Raw genomic sequence first — 15,659 nt, 5'->3', positions numbered from 1 at the left:
TACCCTCTGTGCAGAGCTTTTCAGTTTGGTGTATCTCATTTGTCTACTTTTGTTTTTGTTGCCCTTCTCTGGATTAAAAGAAAAAAAAAAACTGAGATGTATTCCTTTGTCTTCTTTTAGTACTTTCACGATTTCAAATTGTACACGTAGTTTTTAAACCATTTTCAGCTGAGTTCTCTATATGGTATGAGCTAATGTTCCAAGTTCATTCTTCTGCATGTGGACATCCAGTTTTCCCAACATCAACTACTGAACAGACTGTCAGATCACACTTGCTTTCATCAAATTTGTCAAGACTCTATGCTCTTTATTGTGTTCTATTTGTACATGTGTTTGTTTTTATGTCTTACTGATTAGGTATATTAGTAGTATGATACCTTCAGCTTTGTTCTTTTTACTCAAGACTGCTTTGGCTATCTAGTCTTTTATGGTTCTATATAAATCTCAGTATAATTTTTTCAATTTCTGTGAAAAAGGTCATTGACATTTTCCTAGGGATTACACGGAATCTTAAGAGTACTCTGAGTAGTGTGGGAATTTGTAACAATATTGATTCTTCCAATCCATAAATATGGGCTAACTTTTCACTTTTTTGTATCCTCTTCAAGTTCTTTCATCAATGTTTTCTTGTTTTTACTGTGGACATCTTTCATCTCCTTGGTTAAATTTCTTCTTAAATGCTTTTATTTTTCTGTAGCTATTTTAAATGAAACATTTTCTTGATTTCTTTTTTTAGTTAGTCTGCTCTTTAAGTGTATAGAAACAATGACAATTGTTATACCTTGATTTTGAATCCTACAACTTTACCATATCTCTTTAGTAATTCTAATAACCATGCCATCTACAAACTAAGTGAGTTAAACTTCTTCCTTTCCTATTTGGATACCTTCTATTTATTTCATTTAATTACTCTGATAAGGACTTGAAGCACAATGTTGAATAGAAATGGTGAGAGCAGGATCCCTTGCTTTGTTCGAGCTTTCAACTTTTCACCATTAAGTATGACATTAGCAGTAGGTTTGTCACATATGCCTTCATCGTGTTGAGGTACATTCCTTGTATGCCTTATTTATTAAGGCTTTTTATCAGAGATGTTGAATTTTTTTAAATGTTTTCCTCTCACTCTATTAATATGATGTCACATTTATAGATCTAGTTATGTTACACATTCATTGCATCCTTAAGATAAATTTGTTATCATGATGAACAGTTCTAACATGCTATTTAGTTCAATTTGCCAGTAATTTCTTCACAATTTTTGCATCTACTTCATCGGGGATATTGGGCTTTAGTTTTTTGTTTTTAAGAGTTTCCGTCTGACTCTGTTATCAATTTAATGCTGGCCTCATAAAATAAATTTGGAGATATTCCCTCTTCTTCAGTTCTTTGAAAAAGAAAAAAATGATATTACTTCTGTTCAAATATTCAATAAATTCAGCAGTGAAACCATCAGGTCCTGGGCTTTTATCTGGGGGAGGATTTTACCACTGACTCAATGTCTTCACTCCTTATTGATCTGTTCAGATTTTTTACTGTTGTTATTGTTCAACATTAAGTCTTGGTAGACAGTATGCATGCAAGAATTTATCTATTTTTTTCTTCTAGATTAAAGAAAAACCAAATATATTCTAGGTTGAATGATTTGTTGATGCATAACTGTTCATTGTAGTGTCTTGTGATCCTTTCTGTTTACCTGGTATCAGTTGTAATGGCTCTTCTTTTGTTTCTGATTTGATTAAGCCAACTTATTCATGGTCTACCTAAAGCTTTCTTAATATTATCTTTAAAAACAAACAAACAAAAAAAAAACCTCTTAGTTTTGAGACTCTTGTCATTCCCTTTCATTTATATCTACTCTGATCTTACTCCTTCTTACATCAACTAACTTTGAAGTTATTTTTTCCTAACTCCTTCAGATGTAATGTTAGCTCATTCATTTGAGCTATTTTTTATTTTTAATGCAGGTGTTTATTGCTGTAAATTTCCCTCTTAAAATTTATTTTTGCTGCCTTACATGAGTTTGGATACCTTCTGTTTCCATTTTTGTCTAAAGGTATTTTTTAGTTTTAATTTTGTCTTTGGCCTGTAGTTGTTCAGACAGTATTATGTTAAACTCTCATGTATGTGAATTTTCTAAAATTCTTGCTATTACTGATATCTAGTTTCATACCACTGTGATCAGAAAAGATATCTGATACAATTTCAAACAACACATTTGATAATTCTTGCACATGACCTATCCTGTATTTAAAAGAAGGTATTCTACCACTGTTGTACAGTTACATATCATCTGGACTAAAGTATAATTTAATTATGATGTCTGTACATTGCTGAGAATGGGGTACTGAAGTCTCCAACTATTATCATTATCACAGTCTATAAAATCTATTGGGGCTAGGGTTGTAGCTCAATGTTAAAATGTATACTTAGTGGGCTGAGGATGTAGCTCAAGCGGTAGCGTGCTTGCCTGGCATGCGTGCGGCCCGGGTTCGATCCTCAGCACCACATACAAACAAAGATGTTGTGTCCACTGAAAACTAAAAAAATAAATAAAAACTCACTCTCTCTCTCTCTCAAAAAAAAACATATACTTGGCATATGTGAGGCTGTGAGGCCCTGGTCTCAATCCCACCACAAGGGGGGGGGGCACTTATTATCTGCTTTATATATTTAGATATTCTAATGCTAAGTGCATAAATATTTACAATTATAATATCCTCCTGATGAAATGGCCACTTTACCATAATACAATGACCTTCTTTTTCTTGCTTTAGTTTTGACTTATCTGGTGTTATCTGATGTAGGTACAGCTACCCCAGCTCTCTTTTGATTTCCATACACATGGAATTAAAAGTTAAGAACACTTTTAATTTGTGTTCTTAACAGTGAAGCGAGTCTCTTATAGGCAACATACAGTTAGTTCTTGTTTTATTATCCATCCAACCACTCTATGTGTTTTGACTGGTGAAAATGAATTCATTTATATTCAAAGTAATAACTAGCAGGTACTACTCCAATTTGTTAATTGTTTTCTAGCTGTCCTATAAACCTTTTGTTCTTTTCTTCCTCTTTTATTGTCTTACTTGTGATTACATTACTTTCTCTACTGCTGGGCTTTTGACTCCTTATTACTCTTCATCTTCAGTGTAACCACTATAAGGTTTCACTTTTATGCTTACCATGAGGCTGACAAAACATTTATAGTTATAACAGGCTATATTAAGATTAACAACTGTGGTCGCATTTTTTTAATCACTTTTTCTCTATCATCCCCCACACTTTAGGGGGTGGGGGTACCAGGAATTGAACTCAGGGCACTGAGCCACATCCCCAGCCCTAGACAGTAGTTTATTTAGAGACAGGTCTCACTGAGTTGCTTAGTGCCTCACTAAGTTGCTGAGGTTGGCTTTTAACTCGCCATCCTCCTATCTCAGCCTCCAGAGTCACTGGGATTACAGACATGCACTACCACACCCAGCTCACATTTCACATTCTTGATGCCACAATTCATACCATACAGTTCAACAAAATATTGTACCTATTACAATTTTGAACAATTTTGTCTTTTAGTTTTCATACTTAATGTAAGTAATTTATATGCCATTGATACAAAATTGGAAGAATTGGACTGTGTTTATGTTTTCATGTTACTAATTAGCATCATTTTCTTTTAACTTTAAGAATTTTCTGCAATATTTCTCATAAGACAGGTCTGGTGGTAATAAATTCCCTTCATTTCTGAAGAACAGTTTTGCCAGGTGAAATATTCCTGTTGTTGTGTTTTCTTTCAACAGGTTAAATGCACTATCACATTCTCTCCTGGCATATAAGGTTTTTGTTCCGAGACATATTAGAACTCCCTTAGGTGTAAAGTACTTCCTGTTTTCTATATCCTTTTTGACTTTGATTATTCATTCATACCCTGAAGTAATGTGTCTGGACTGAATTTTTTTAAATATTTTTATAAGTTGTTAAGGCACCATTATTTTATTTATATGTGGTACTGAGAATCAAACCCAGTGCTTCACACATGCTAGGTAAGCTCTCTACCACTGAGCCACAACCCCAACCCCTGGAGCTTCCCTTGCAAGATTTCTTCAATCCTTTTCAATCATTTTCCTTTTATATCCTCTAACTGTATATTTTCAAATAACTTGTCCTCAGATTCAAATTCTTCTGCTTGATCAATTCTGCTGCTTATGCTCTTGTATTCATTTTCATTTCATTCACTTTATTTTTCAACTAAAGAATTTTTCTTTAAGAAAATATTTTCAATCTGTTGGTTGAATTTCTCATTATGATTGTTTACTGATTTCACTGAATTACTTCTTTGTGTTTTATTTTTAAATCGCCAAGTTTCCTTAGAACAATTACTTTGAATTCTTTGTTAGGCAGCTCATAAATCTCCACTTTTTTAGGACTGATTATTGGGTGTTTTAATTACTTCTAACTGTTCTTGATCCACAATGGCCATGTGTTGGTATCTGCACATTTGAAAAAAGTAAGGACTTATTCCAGTCTTTTCAGACTGGCTTTGTTTAAAAAGCCCATGAACAGTCTGCCTATCTACAGGTTTTGAGCCACCATTTGTTGTAGCCCATGGGAGAACTTGCAGCTATAGTCCACGAGCAGGGTGGTGGGAGTCCCTAAGTCAACAAGAAAGCAGGACTGGAGCCTGTATCTGTGAGGCTGAATTTCATGAAGCCTGGATCCACTGTGGTAAACCTATTGATGGGGTTTGTGAAGGTGGATCTAGACCCTATATCCACACTGGCTGACCTGATGCTGAGTTGGGCCTAGAATCTGACTGCAAAAGACAATGAAATGCTAGGATGGGCCTGGCATCTGCACTCATTGGGATAAACCTGAAGATCGAGCTCACAAAGATTAGCCTAGAGCTTAGGTCTAAGGGGAAGAACTGTGGCCTTAGTATATAGGTAACAGAGTCCACTGGGGTGGGTATGTCTAGAGCCTAGGTCTACAGGGAGGAAGTGTAGCCTTAGTATGTAGGTAACAGAGTCCACTGGGGTGGGTCTACACTCTTGAGTCCATTGAAGCCTAGAGTCACAGGGAACAATCTGAAGTTTAGGGCTTGATTGGTTCTGAGGTAAGTATGCAGCCAGAGTCCAGAGGAGTCAGTCTGGAGGCCAAGTGTGAGAGTACGGGCCTGAAAGCTAGGTCCACAGGAGATAGAATAGGTCCTGAGGCCACAGAGGCTAACCTAGTACCTGGATTCACAAGGATGATCATGCAACCTGAATCCAAGGGGTATGGCTAAGCACTGTAGTCTACTGAAACTGGGAGAACAAGGCCTAAACACTTAACCTGCTGGAGTGTGGGACCCCAGGGGCAAAGCTGGAGGGTAGGATTCTAGGTGCCAGCTTAGCACTGGGCAAGCCTGGAACCTGGGACTATTGGATGTGGTTTGGCATTGCAGTGCACCTGGAAACACAGTGTATTGGTACCAGCCTAGGGTCTACAACCAAGGACATGGCTCAGCCTTGGGTTTTATCGGGGCAGGCCCAGTATTGAGTTCTACGAAGTCTGGTGCATACTTACTTCTCCTTCCCGCAAGGAGATTATCTCTTTACATACTGTCCTGTCCAGGGTTGATGGAGACTTGACACAAATAATGTAAAACTGTCTTGCCTATCCTCAATACATTTACTCATTTCTGTGCCACACCCAGTGCATTACTTGGTTTCCTTAGCACTTGTGAAGGTATTTTTGTCCATGAATAATTGTTCAAATTGATGTTTTTAAAGTAGAATGAGTGCTGCAAAATCCTAACCCACCATCACATCTGAACCTTGGAACAAAAGGCCATCATAAATAGCATAAAAATTTAACTATTACAATGCTTTAGTATTATCCCCTCTACACTGCTAATATTCAATGGGAAATTCCATGAATAATCTTCTGGCTATTGGAGAAAAGTCTTTAAGTTCCAAGTGTGATAATGTTTCTAACCTTGAGCCATTCAATTGATGATTTTCAATGATCTTTAGTTCTTCTTCACCAATAACCCTCAATAATTTTCGAAGTTTTCAATATTCCCAAATCCCCTAATTAACCCTGTGTAAAGTATAATGTTCCACAAAACACTGTTAATAAAAAAAAAAAAACTTTACATGGTCACTAAACTATAATAAAATATCATTTCACATCCAACAGGATTACAAATATAATTAAATAAAAACAAATGCTAGTAAAGAGGTAGAAAAACTGGAACCTCTATACACTGTTGTTTGGAATCTAAAATGGTGTGGAAACAGTATGGCAGTTTCCCAAAAAATTAACAACAGAATTACCATATGATTCAGTAGTTCAACTTCTCCATATATACTGAAACAATTTAAAGCAGGGTCTGAAAAAGTATACCAATGCTCATAGCAACATTATTCATAATTGCTAAATATAGAAACAACCCAAGTGCCCATTCAGATGAATAAATAAGCAAATTATAGTACATACATGCAATGGGATATTATTCAGCCTGAAAAAAGAAGGAAATTCTGATATATGCTACAATATAGATGAACCTGAGGATATTATACAAAGTACAATAAAATAATCTCAAAAGACAACTTATATGGGGTACTTAGAGTAGCCAAAAATCACAGACAGAAAGTGAAATGGTGGTTGCCAGGGGCAGTAGGAATGGGGAGTTACTGTTTAATGGGTATAGGGGTCTTGTTTTGCAAAATGAAGAGAATTCTGATTATGACTATGTAACAATGTTAACACTCATAACACTACTGAAATGCACACTTTAAAAAGGTTAATTAAGATTTCTTTCATTTCTAGTTGTAAAAGGACACAATAAATTTTATTTATTTTTATGTGGTGCTCAGGATCAAACCCAGCATTTCACACACTCTAGGAAAGCGCCCTACCACTGAGCTACACCCCCAACCCCAAGATGGTCAATTTTTATATTATTTTATTATAGTTACATGGTTATATAATATAGTTAATATATTATATACATATAATTAACAGAAAAATTACATGGTCACATAAACTTGAGGAATACATTCTGTAGTCGTTTCTTGGAGAGTCACAGTATACATCAAGTATTTAAAAAGATTTCCTCCATTCAGTAAAGAAAACATTGAGGGTTTTTTTGTTTTGTTTTAAGTTAACAGAAAAATTACATGGTCACATAAGTCTGAGAATTACATTTTACAGTTCCCTCTTGAAGTTTCACAGTGTACATAGCATTTGAAAGGATTTACTCTATTTTCAGTAAAGAAAACCTTGACTTTCTCAATCTTACCCATATGCACGTTTAAAAGTTTAAAATCACATGTTTATCTTTATCTCCTCCTATCTTCAGAAGATGGGGATCTTTTCTCTTATTTAAGATCAAATTCTGTACTAACATTTTTCATTTCAATTTACTGTCTTGAAAACCTTGCTTGGATAATTACTATAGTGCACTTCTACTGTCTTAAAATTCTTAAATTCATACAACAAATCACTGAAGACTTCATTATTTTACTTTCTAAGTATTTGTCTTAAGTCCAGAAAAACTGATTTTGAATTCATTATTACACCATTGTTCCTTTTAAGGCTCCCATTGACTGAACTACTGAATCCCTGGTTACCATGTCCACGTGTCTGTCTTCAAACCTGTTTCTCTGCTACTAAAGTTACTGAAAATATGTCTTACAGGTACGCTACTGCCTGTTAAGCAAATTCCTTACAATTCCCAAATATCTATGAGATACAAATCAAGACCTTTCATGTGGCATGCAAGGACTTAGTCCTTTTTACCAAGTCTTATCTTTACTTTCTTGTCTTTTGATCAATCTATGATATAAAAGTCCTTAACTGACTACTGTTATCTACACTCAATATGCTGCTTCATAACTTTGCTTATGCTTCTACCTAGAAGAAATCTGTTCATGCTTTCAGCTGCCTAACTCCGGTCATATTTCAAGATTGATCCTAACCTTACTTAGTCACTCAATTTTCCTGCCATCTGGATTCGGTTCCTGCTGCACACCTGGGTACTCTTCTGTGTTCCCACTGCATCCAGAGTACCATTTTACCTCAGTAACTGGAAAACTTTGCTTCTGCATCTTTCAATTTAAGTTATTCCAGGGTAGAAACTAACTCTGAATCTTTGTATCCATGACAAAACCCAATGCCTTTCACATAGTAGGGATTAAGAATGTCAAACTCATCTGCCCTGTCTCCCTATTTCTCACAACTTCTAGGAGAGCAAATGACAAAAGAATTCAGGAATAAGCAATTTTCTATTTAACAGTAAACATCTAGTGATTTCTTATCAAATGTTTACAGGTGTTTGGTAGAGGGAAAAGTAGACATTTTCATATATACTTTTAAATCATTACTTACTTTTACCTGAAAATCATTTTCAAATAACGTGATACCACTGAAAACAGTCTAGGACTACATAAAATACACCACAGCCTCAACCAAATTATACTTACATTCGGCTAGCTTCAATGTTGTCAGACTGAGGTTCTCCTGGTGATCTGTAAAATGCAATTGAAGAAAAGTTAGCAAAATATTCCATATTCAAAAAGGGAATAAAACTTAACTTGGGAAAGCAAGATTTGAAAACAAGATTTAAGCACTAAATAAGGGTTTAAAAAAAAAATCAAGATTTCAACATGAGAAAAAAAGCAGTCCAATCAGATTGCATACAAAACATTTATTTGAGGGGTGGACTAATAAAAATCTCAACACAATGTTTTTAAGGAAAGGAAACTGTAAACACTATAGTTAGATACCAACAGACAAATCAAGTCAAATACATGTAATACAACAATACAACTGTGAAACTTTTTATATCTCAATATTGCTTATCCATATTAAGAAAGTGGTATTCGTGGTCTCAAATTCTGGTTCAGCAAACTGCAACCTGAGCAGACAAAACTAAAGCTTGGGCCAACCACATAATTTTAAATGTAATGTTTTAGAGGAACACGGTCACATTCATTCATTTCTAACACTTTCAGATTCCCAAAACAGTTAAAAAAAAAATTAACATCAAAAGTTAAAATTTCAAATTGCCATTCAAGAACTTTGATTTGTGAATTTATCACTGACTTTAAATTTCCAATTTCAAACAATTTACTAACAAAAAATCTGAAAATCAGAGTCACCAGAAAGGGGGGAAAAATGTTTGTTAAATTCCTTAACTTAAAAAAAAAAAAATCTCACTTTGTTATCAGGCTTTCAAATTTACACACACTGCTATTCATTCAAATTCCAAGACAAGAATGCAAGAATAAATAAAGAAATATTTTTAAAAGACTCCAGCAGCTCAAATATTTGTCAGATCATCTTTGCAATTTATTTAAACTTTCAATTTTGTACAAAATTATTTAAGAACTAAAAACTGGGGCATGCTGGGGGAGGTAGTGATTTGGCAGCACCATGAATCCAAAAATTTTCTCCACACTCTCCCCCAGGGAGCAAGCAAATCAGCTTGTGGGTAAGTACCCCAAGAATGCTTCCAAATGTGTGTCTCCCAGACAGAAGAGCTAAAAACTGATAATAACCCCTTGTACCAGCTGACTCATTTTTGAAAGTGCGACCCTCCAACATCAGATGTCATACGGTAAAGAGGCAGAGCTGGCTTGCAAAACAAAAAAATAAACCTGCTGGCACTGAAGGAAGAAAGGCAGATTAGAAGCTTTTAAACAGTTAAGCAGCAAAATTTTCAAAAATTAACAGGGAATAAAAAAAAAAGAAGGGGAAAAAAGCAAGAACATGATGACAAAATTTTTTTTAAAAAATTACTTCAGAAAGGTCAGATACAAGGAGAAGGAAAACAAAACCAAATCTTGGAAGTATAACATGTAATTGTTGAGAAGCTTTGAGACCCTAAAATGGTATAGAGATTAAATATATCATCAAATGGTAACTACATCTATTTTCCCAATTTCTGTTCTGTTCCCTTAGCAAGAATATGTAAACATTAGTATCAAAATGTTACTAAATTACTATAAATATACAAGATTATACTTAATATTTACAAATATTAAAGTAAGCTACTAAAAATCATTTGTAAGTCAAACCAAATAATTTTAAAATAATCCAGTCCAGAAGGATGAGAGTAAGGAAAGACTGAAATATTATTATCCTAAAATAAATATCTCTGCTGGGTCTCTTAAACATAATAGTTTGCTTTTCACTCAAATTGCAAACTTTTTTAATCCACAGAAAAGCGAATATACAGAATTAGCAGAATTGTTTCTGAGTAACAATGAATATCTGAATAAATTTCTATTCATCCCCCTTGTAGTATATTTCTATAATATTCTAAATAAGTTACCGAAAAATATCTTCAAGTGAGGACTCAAACTCTCAAAACTATAATGTGTGTGTGTGTGTGTGTGTGTGTGTGTGTATGTGTGTAAAACATCTAGTAACAGTTCCCAACATTATTTTGGCTCCTAAAAAGCTCATTCACTTTTACTGCCAAAATGTTAGAAACAAAATTCAGAACACACTCCTAATTTTACCCAATTCACAACATATAACACAAGGGGGAAAAAATTTCTTTTAAAACTACTGACTTTAGTTACCCTAAAGTTTGTGAGAATAACAAATTAGATAATTTTAAAACTACATATTAGCCAAGTAGCATTAGAAAATAAAAAATAAATCCTATAAGACTCTCAATTTTAGGTCTTGATCTGAATTGCAGAAAATAACAAACACAAAAATGCCCACTAATCTAAATACTGCAACAAGACTTAGCAAATTCAAATGATGGATCATTTCCAATGGGTGCAGCTTCTCTCTCCTGTAAGCTACTCTTCTGCCTCCACTATAACTCTCTAGGACAAAAAAGTAAACTAATTTTATTAAAGTTGCCAAAACTTCTAGAAAAGTAAACTTCCACCACATAAAAAACATACTTTAAAAAGCACATGAAAAAACTTTCCACATTTCTTTAAAATGTTTATTTAAAACCATGAAATAATACTTTCTTGTTTATCCATATGGATAAGTCTCTGGTGGTGGCTACTGACCTTATAAAGCGGGTAGGAAATGAACTGAAATACATTAGGAAGGAGATTAAATGGAGAAATAGGTCAACTCTTAGGTACTCTATTCTTAACAGTATTCCTGCCAACTAGACATTTTCTTCATTTTTACAGTATGTATTTCACTTTATGATGACAGCCTCTTAAAGGCTGTAAAATAACATTTAAAATTACCTTTTACAAGCTGTGGCCATTCGGTGACATCAGGGTGATCACAGCTTTGAGTCACTGATTAAAAACAGGTTGTCACACCAGTCTAGCTGCTAACTTGATCTGAGCGTAGGTTTAATAATTCTAACAAATTAAACAAACCTTTGGTTAGAACACTTTAGTATATAAACTCAATTCAATGTTTAAAAGAAATCTGCAAAGCTTCAAATTAGGTTTCAATACAAAATTTATCAGAAAAATACTTATAGGAAAGTTTTCAAGGAATATTTCCCAGCACTTTGTTTTCTTAAAATATCTTTCTCCAAAAACCTAAAATGCTCCAAAATCTAAAACAATTTAAGTTTCATGTCACCAACTCAAACAGTTTTAAATTCGGGGGTATTTCAGATTTTGGATTTTCAGATTAGGTATGCTCAACCAGTAAAGTCTATGCAAATATTCCAAAAATCAAAAAAAATTCTAAAATCTGAAACATATGTCGTCCCAAGCATTTTGGATAACAGACGCTATCTGTACTTTTTATGTAGTATTAGAGTTTATAAAGTACTTTGGTCAATGATGCCTTAAATATCAGGACAGTTTGGGCTCTCCCTACCTAAATAAGGCAGATACTATAAGAAATAATAACAATAATAATTGGCCTCAGAGTAATTAATTGATTTGCCCAAGATTTTAGAATTAGTGTTGAAATCAGAACTATAACAATGACCTACAGACTTTCTATTAAGGGTAGGAATATTTTGGGGAGATGGGTTAGTTTTTGTCATAGAATTTCATGATTTAAATATATATAAAGGAGCAAGGATTTAGAACATGGACCGTTAACTCACCATTATAGCAGGAGTTTAAATGGGACTAATTTAATCACAGATGGAGAAATAAGTCACCAAGTAGACAAATACTTAATAAAATAGCTCTACCTATATATGTGCATGCAGGTACACATGCATGCCTAAGCGTGAGCGTACATGTGCGTGCACGGGTACACACACACACACAAACACATACCCCAAAGTCTAGTTCTACTTATTCTTTCTTTGAGTCATCTAACATTAGCCAGATCTCCTTGGTTTCTACATGAAAATGTATTCTACTCTGTCATCAACCCATTAGATTCAATTTCATGAAAGAATTATAGCAAGATAAGAAAGTCCATCTTTCTTCCCTCAACCTATTATCTTTTTACTCCCATATATGGTCTTAACCAAATTTTCCTGACTATTATAATTCAAATTTAGCAGGCCTTTTAAACCATATTATAATTCTGGCAAAGATATCACACATCTGAAACATCCAGTATCAAGAGATCATTTCATTCAATTACTTTTTCCCCTCAATGATGCCCTAATGAACTTTATATCCAGGTCAAATCTGAGGAGGGAACTAAAGAAAGATGATAAAATGAAGAGGGAGAACAACAGAAGAGCATGGAAAGTGGTTAACAGCATGGACCCAGAATCCAATATAAAACAGCAAAGTATCAGAGAACCCCAAGGAAAGAGCTGAAACATCAATGGAACACCACTACAGTTATAAACAAAGGGCTTCAAATCTAGGAGAGAAAAAAGGTTAGCCTGAGAATATATAAGTAACCTGGGATTCCAATAAACAGGAATTATAATCCCTTTAAGAAAATAAGTCAATTTTTCAGTTTCCCTATCCTAACTATATGTCTCCTGTTAAGAACCTAGGTACTGCTGATGTAATATGGAAAGAGACAACTGCACCCTGGAAATAAAAAACACTGACTGATCATGATACAATTCTTCTTGGGTTCTCAGTGTATATGGATTTAAAAGATCCAAAATAAGTCTAACTTTCCAACTTGTAAACACAAAAATGCGAAGTTAAAGTATCTTTTTAATGGACTTAACTAATCAACATCAATTAATCAAATAAAGAATTAGATGTATTTTGAAAATTACTAAGTTAAATACTCCCTTCCAGTCACCCCCCCCACCTCTTTTTAGTAGTTGGACACAATACCTTTACTTTACTTATTTATTTTTATGTGGTGATGAGGACCGAACCCAGCACCTCGCACCTGCTAGTCGAGCACTCTACCGCTGAGCCACAACCCCAGTCCTCCAGTCCCTTTTTTTTGTGAGTTCTGATGCTCAACAAAACACAAACAGGTGTCCCTTTGGTCACTTAGAAGCAGGAAATCTTGGGCAAGTCACTTAACCTCTGAAGCTTAATTCTTACAGGTAGAATTTCAATATCAAGGGCTGTTACGAGGATGAGCAAGCTAACACCTGGACAACTGAGAACAGTGCCTGAATATAATGTGCTCACAAAAGGGAGTGATTAATAAATATTCACAGCCTAACAGCCAAACCTATCCTCTCAATCTTCTTGTGTGTATTATTTTCCATCCCACAGCATCTAATTTCTTGCAAATTCTTTCAGCATCCCACTTGGGTCTCTCATACAGTCCACCTGTAGTACCTAGCAAACTGCTTTAAAAATGACAGGTGCCCAAATTTGTGGAACACATTTGTCATTCTAATCATGACATTAAGATAATTCATGCAATATGAATTTCAAAAAATAAAACAGAAACATACCATATCTTGCCAAACTTCTGAGGAGCTGGTGAATTCTAAAATCAGGCTCTTACAGATTTTTTAACCTAAAATATAAAACACCTCACTCAATTCCTTTTATATAGACAGCTGGATAAACTTGCAAAAAAATTTACTAAAACTCATTATAAAATAAAAGTGAATCAATTTTCTGTAATGTTTATGAATATATAAAAAAATATCAAATTATCCTACTGTTGTTGCCAAGACAAGTGGCAGGGTAGTCAGGCAGGCCTTTGTAGCCTGAATGCTTTCAGCTGGCAAAACTGTGCTTTCTCATTTTCAACCACAAAGCTTAGTGCTTTCCATTTCATCACCCTCTCTACAAATAGGCTGGAAATTTATAAAAATTTTTGACTACATGCCTTCAGACACCTTTAGTAATTTTCCTTTTAACTAAATTCTATGTGCTGAGCATCGGCCATGTAAAAATAAGGGTATAGGCAGGTCCTTTGACCTCTGAGTCTCAAGTGTCAAACTATTTGATTAGAGAAAGTGTACTAAAAGGATGTAAGATAATGCCTGTCTGGCACATAACACGGTCTTGATATTCTGTGACATTATGTCTTAAACTATTTAATCTATCAAAATTTAACTCTTATTTAAAAAATCTTATTCTGAAGCTTTAAGTGAGACCTCTGTAAATGCATAACTCCTCTGTAAACAATCTGAACATTTCTAGTGGAACTGCAATTAAAATCTTTTAATACGTGTCATTTTATGATAATGAAAACAGGCAAAGTTTAAGAAATCCACTTGGTGTTCTACCGGCTAACGGCAGCAAATAAATACAATGCATTAAATATTTTTAATCAAATTAACCAATTTTAAAACTTTAGAGAACAGTCTTCAACTTTGTAACAGAATCACCTGGAGAATTTTAAAATGCAGTTACTCAGGCTCCAGCCTCAGAGATTCTAATTCAGTTTATGAGGTTAGGACTCATGAACTGGTATTTTAACATATATTTCAGGTGGTGCTCAGAGCCTAATGTGAGAAAACTTGTCTTCCTAATTATAGATTAGGAACAAATATCACAGAGGAAATATACAAAATCTAAAATCTATATATACCGGAAAAGAAACAAAAACTGTAAGCACCAGAAATTTTAGGTGCATTTACTTAGCAAATTTAACCATTAGAACCCTATAGTCTGGAACATGGTGCCCTCATTTTATTTATTCCTATGTCTCTCCGAGAGGGAGCTCAGTCTATAAATTAAACTAATAAATGTAATCTAAATTTAAAATGCCTGTGTCAATCAACATCTCCTCCAAAACTTTTCATTTTACTCATTTCTATTTTCTTCATTTTCTATTTTATATTTAAAAATAGTCCCATCTGCCAACAATCTCCACCCCTCACTCCTCCCCTGGTGATATATATATATACACATATGTAATACATAATTAATAGAATACATCCCAGATCTCTTCTTCAAAAGCCTGTTTCCTTTACCTCCATCCAAAACCTATGTCAAAATTTGAATTTCACATTTTATTTTCACATCTACCATTCTTGTCCTTCTTTTGTACCATGTTTATAGGTACAATTACTTATCAAAACTCTTGTTAAGTTTTGTCCATTTACAAATTTCACAACTGATCAAAGACTGCTCCAACAACTTTCCTGCTAACATCTTATCTTTAGGCTTTTATTCTTATCTATCTACGCTAAGATTAAAGTTTTAAATATATCTTTCATATAGTACTCACAACACAATTCTATCAACTCCATTTAATCCCTTAACATACCTTTACCTTACTCTCCCTTAACTACCAGAAAGATCTAATAAACATTAGTTTAGCCTATGCTGATGGATAAAATCTTCCACCAACTATAATTTTCCTCACAAAAGTCATCATCAGTA

The 15,659-nt window shown here is 34.2% G+C and overlaps 1 protein-coding gene across 4 annotated transcripts in view; it reads right to left on the bottom strand.

Moving 5' to 3' along the window:
- Ube3a (ubiquitin protein ligase E3A) overlaps positions 1-15,659 on the bottom strand; it is a 100,652-nt gene that overhangs the window by 62,274 nt on the left and 22,719 nt on the right. For 2 of the 4 annotated variants that reach the window (XM_071608573.1, XM_027924249.3), the window contains exon 2: positions 8,463-8,507. Coding sequence is in view for 3 of the 4 variants with exons in the window: in XM_027924249.3 (XP_027780050.1) it covers positions 8,463-8,464 (2 nt within the window). In the remaining variant the exon portion in view is untranslated. Of the gene's footprint in view, positions 1-8,462; positions 8,508-11,207; positions 11,328-13,771; positions 13,837-15,659 lie in introns of those variants that run through there. The other 2 variants (XM_027924226.3, XM_071608572.1) reach the window with 2 other exon arrangements.

Source organism: Marmota flaviventris, chromosome 2 (genome assembly GCF_047511675.1).
Source record: "Marmota flaviventris isolate mMarFla1 chromosome 2, mMarFla1.hap1, whole genome shotgun sequence".
Lineage (NCBI taxonomy): Eukaryota > Metazoa > Chordata > Mammalia > Rodentia > Sciuridae > Marmota > Marmota flaviventris.
The sequence above is the reverse complement of the archived record's forward strand: the minus strand, read 5'-3'. Positions and strand labels throughout refer to the sequence as shown.